We start from the raw sequence: 4,817 nt of genomic DNA on the forward strand, positions 1-4,817 counted from the left end.
GAACGCTGGCACTACTGACGCGGAAATTCGTAAAAAAAAACAATTGGTAAGCGTGTGGTAATGTTTCCACCCGTCTTAGCATTGATCCATAAGTCGAAATTAACACAAACAAATGCAATAGGGGTTCAACACGCAACAAATAACAACCAAAAAAAAAAGGAAAGCACCCTCGACGATACCTCTCAAGCAATGAGTCACTCAGTGGAGGAACCGCATGGTGACAGCTGCAACATTTTTGACAAATCCCCTGCTCCTCCCTCGAGACAAGTATGACGTAGGCAACGAGAGTTCGAAGCAACGCTTATATCCTCGCTGTGGTTACCACTAATTCTGTTTCCGCCTATCATACTTAGCTCCTCTTTGTTGCACGCACTTGGAGAAACAACAGGGGGGCTTTTGGCCATATCCGCAACTACCTTGTCAGCAACACGAACACAACATGGGCTTCCAGCGCTATGGAAACTTTTTATTTCGCTTTCATCAATAGTCGCTGCTACCGCCTCGTCACCTGCACCTTCATGACTCCTACCGCCTTCCCTTCCCCCAATGAGGGGTAACAGTTCCCACGCCAACTTGAGCGCAGACGCGTAGAAGCCAACGCGGGAGGCAAGCCGCAATCCGTAGCAATCCACATGCGAAGGACCGGGTTGCAGACGGTATTCGAAACGGAGAGTGCACGACTTCTTGCTTGCTGGCTTTGATCCGCTTTCAACATTAGTAAGAGGAGCAGTTCCGCCCACCAGCACCACCATTCCGTCATCTCCTACGGGGATGCTACCACCGGCGCCGTCTTCGACAGCCACCACAAAGTGCACATTCTTTACCGCACCAGCAGTGCCCTCTTCAAGGCGCGTCAACCGGCTATAGTGCGTCGCAAATATTGTTCGGCAACGCTTCTCCACTAGAAACTCAACTGTCGCCCACGCAATGGCCATGCCTTCACGCGCCGCTGTACGGCGCCCCAGTTCATCCACGAGTACTACACTTTCCCTTGTGGCGTTCATGCAAAGATACGACAGTTCCCGCATCTCCCTTGCAAACGACGACGTGGCTGCGTCCTCCAAATCATCACAGAGCATATGTGCTATAATTCGGTCACACGGTTGGATGGCGGCTTCCCGTGCCGGGACAAAGCAGCCGCTCTGCGCAAGAGCAATCAACTGCCCAACCTGCCTCAACAACGTAGTTTTTCCGGATGCATTGGGGCCCGTCAGTAGCAGCACATTTGTCCGGTCACTCCATTGTACGGTATTGGCTGTGAAGAGTCCACCAGGGTGGCGCGCCTCAATAAAATAGGTACCACTACTGTTGAAAGAAGTCCCTTGTCGCAGTACTGTTGGCCGCACACAGGCATTCAGACGCGAATACGTGGCAAAAGCGATTAGAAGATCCAACATAGCGACCCCATCACAAACCGCCTGCAACTTCCCAAGGCGCTGTCGAAGGTACTCAATGAGGCGGTGCACAACCCCGTTTTGCGTATGGAGAATCTCAGCGACAACATCATCAGCACCACGGCGCAGTAGAAGCATCTCTTTTGTTGTGCATGTAACTCGTCTTCCCCGCACTTGGTGTTTGGTCACCGCAGCGCGCTGAGCGGCAGTGTTCAATGGCTCCGGTGTTTCAACATGCAAGACCGAGGAGCCGTAGAATGGCGGTCTCTGCTGTTGAGAGTCACCATGAAGATCACCCCCGACGTCAACATCCATCATGGCTCGACCACTGTGATAAAGTGCGTAGTGTTTGCCACCAGAATATTTCTGTAGGAAGATTGAATCGGGTGCATTACGCTCATGCCGCGAGTCGTAACACAAATGGTACCCACGAACGCCGTCGTACACGACGCGAAGCGACCCAACCCCGTACTGCTGCTTCAAACTCTCAGCGTGAGCAAACATCGACTCAATGGTTTGACTGTATTGGTGTCGGGCGGCATCAAGAGTGCCGTTGATATTTGATTTTACCGCGAAGCATTGTTGGACTTGTAACACCGCACCACCAGTGCGTCGTGGCCGCCGCCCTACGCTCGCACCGTCCCCACCTGTAACATGAACAACACTTTCATCGAGATAGTGGGCGATCTCCGCGCATATTTCTTCCATGTGACATGTAGTCAGAGTCTGGAGTAGTTTACGCAACAACATGGGAGGTTTACGGTGACCCTCGGAGGTACTGCATAAGGAGCTTCGTGGCGGAACGGGCCAGTGAAAATTTTCTTTTTCCATCACCCCTTCCCTTTCGTGGAGTTCCACTTGGCTTTCATAGCTGCAGTCAACACCGTCAGAGCTGAGATTAGAGTGGTCCCCCACGTCGTCACACTCCTCGCTTTCTGGTGCATTGCCCGTTCCGCCTTTACTGAGCAACCCGCGCAACGTGTACAGTAGTTGGGTTGTGGCACGAAGAAATTGCCACAGCGTCACGACTGCATCGATACAACGCTGCATTGTTTTGAGAGTTGCTAACTTAGGTGTGTGTGAAAAATTTGATATGACGCGCTCCAAATCATCACCGGTCAGTAACCGCAGTGAGCGTCGTATGGCGGCGAGGGCTTCGTTGTCTCTGCAGAGCCACTCCACCGCATCATAGCGCAACTCGATGCTCGTGGGATCACGCAGTGGTTGCAGTACGGTGGAGCGGAGTAAACGGCGGCCAACAGCCGTTATTGTGTAGTTAACAGCAGTTGCAAGTGGTACAAAGAGTGCGTCTTTTTTCAACTCACGTGACGAACGGAAGAGTGTTTTGCGCACCGGTGGCTTTCTGTTACCGGTCTTGACACTCTCTTCAGTTGTCTCCTTGTCTAACTTCTGGTTGGGGAACTTGGCAAGATGGTCGGTTCCGGTTGCAATGATGTTTAGCGCCCGCGCTGAGAGCCTTGACACTTCCATGTAGTTCTCCAGAGCCAAGTACTTCACACGCACCGTGTGAGGAAGCAGGGTGTAGTTGTATGTCATTTCCAAGAACTCAACGAGTGCGTTGGCGGCGGCAAGGCAGAGGTAGCGGTCGGTATTGCTCACCTCGAGGGCCGCCTCATCCGTAGACATGAGTTCCAACAGCCGATGGGCTCCTTGCGCCTCATCAAACGAGCGCCGCTGCACGCCCGTGATTGTTGTGTCGTTGAAATGCCTCAGAAGTGTCTGTACAAAATTGCTTCCAACAACCGTCTCAGGGACAAGCAGCTCGGCGGGACCACGAGAAAAGATGAAGGACAACGTTTTCGCGTACGTCACGCTGTCGCCATACTGCGTGATGATAATGGTCAGTGAGGGCAATTGGCAAATCGCAGCCCCAACCTCGCCGGCACGGTTGTCGATTAGTGCCATAATGCAATCACCACACCCCTGACTCGTGCCGGTACGTCTCGCTGTTGAGAGAGTTAAAGTGCCGGCTGCTGTTCTGGTAAAAGTTTGCGCGCTGGATCCACGACCCACGCCCCGCAAACGTTGTGTCTGCTGCGCTGTTGGTGTCAACACATTAAAGAGGTTGGCCGCAGCTGGCGCAGACGCATCTGTGAAGAAGTTGCCCCTCGAGTGCGGGTCTTCCAAAGGCATTGATAGAGCAGACACGTCCTCATTGGTTGGATACGCACCGTTGGCACTGAACATTTGCCTACTGTCGTCAGTCATTGAAGTGATGGGGACGGAGTAGCGCACTCCAAGCTTGTACTGCAAGGGAATCGGGAAATTGTTGCGCATCCCACCCTGCTCTGCATCTGCGGTTGCAAAAGGGCTGGTCTTCGTGCTTTTCGCTCCGGCCTCTTCTTTGTTGAAAACACGCGCGCGCGAATACGCTATATTTGTCTAACTGCGGTGTCCGAATAAAAAAACAAGAAGGGAAACGAAACATTAGTACGAACTGGTTACGGCGAACAGTTGCCGCAGCATACATCCCATAAACAATAACTTCTTCCCATATACGCCAGTTCCCTACTTTCGTGCTTGCAGCAATTCCCCAGACCCTTGTTGTAAACGCGTTCAGTGTCTCGGAATGGGAAGAAGCTAAAAGCAGAAGGAAATTGAGTACAAGTAAATATTGTAACTAGTTAAAAAGGTAAGAAATGAAAAAGATAATCAAGGCGGGGTTTGAAGAGTAGTCAAGTGAAGACCAGCCGGCCGAACTCATACGATCAACCATCTTCCCCGACACATCATTCTCGCGTGCCCTTTGTTTTTTCATTTACTACTATGCCTTCTTCGATACGTCGTCCTTCGTTGTAATGTTTGTGGTGTCCTTCAAGTAGTCCTTTTCTGCCTCAAAGAGCGGGCCGAGCTGCGTGGCGCCACCCAAAAGCGTTAATACAGTGTACAATCCGAATGTCCTTCGGTCTGCCTTGCAGCGAATGCAAATCCCTGCTGCAAGCCCTGCTTCCCCACAATGTATTACGAACGCTAGCACAGCCACAAGTTGAATCACTTTCATCTCGCGAAACATAAATAGCCCAACGCGAAACAAACTTCGCATCAAGCGGTCCTCAAACAATAACTGCAGCTTCGAAAGGGATGAAGTATTGTTGTCACCAAGGCCCGAGGGTACAACAAGGTCAGTTCCCTCTTCGTTGACGGTCGTCCCAAACGCAAGGTAGTTTAACAGAAGAAAACATATTAATGTGGGGACGAACGTAGCCCACGGTCTGCGGTATGACAAGCCCTTCGCAACACCGGGTTTATGTGCTTTCTTTATTGTTTCCTTTTTTCTCATTCCCATTTGGGCTGTTCGACTAATTCGAGTAGAAGGGTCATAAGGAAAGATAGCACTACTCCGTGGTAAACCTTCACCTCGTACGGTCGCTTTTTTTTTCTTTTTGCTGTTTCTATCACACG

General features: G+C 51.3%; 2 protein-coding genes across 2 annotated transcripts; both read right to left on the reverse strand.

Annotated features, from left to right (window-relative positions):
• Positions 1–194: 194 nt before the first annotated feature.
• TEOVI_000129600 (mismatch repair protein, putative) lies at positions 195–3,692 on the reverse strand (the record flags this gene model as incomplete). Its single annotated transcript, XM_067224537.1, has 1 exon — positions 195–3,692. The coding sequence occupies one exon, from the start codon at positions 3,690–3,692 to the stop codon at positions 195–197; it is 3,498 nt and encodes a 1,165-aa protein (XP_067080638.1).
• Positions 3,693–4,179: 487 nt separating this feature from the next.
• TEOVI_000129700 (protein of unknown function (DUF4499), putative) lies at positions 4,180–4,701 on the reverse strand (the record flags this gene model as incomplete). The annotated part of the gene is made up of 1 exon (XM_067224538.1): positions 4,180–4,701. One exon carries the CDS (start codon positions 4,699–4,701, stop codon positions 4,180–4,182), a length of 522 nt encoding a protein of 173 aa, XP_067080639.1.
• Positions 4,702–4,817: the final 116 nt, after the last annotated feature.

This window comes from Trypanosoma equiperdum (genome assembly GCF_001457755.1).
Source record: "Trypanosoma equiperdum strain OVI genome assembly, contig: ctg_346, whole genome shotgun sequence".
In the NCBI taxonomy this organism is placed as follows: Eukaryota; Euglenozoa; class Kinetoplastea; order Trypanosomatida; family Trypanosomatidae; genus Trypanosoma; species Trypanosoma equiperdum.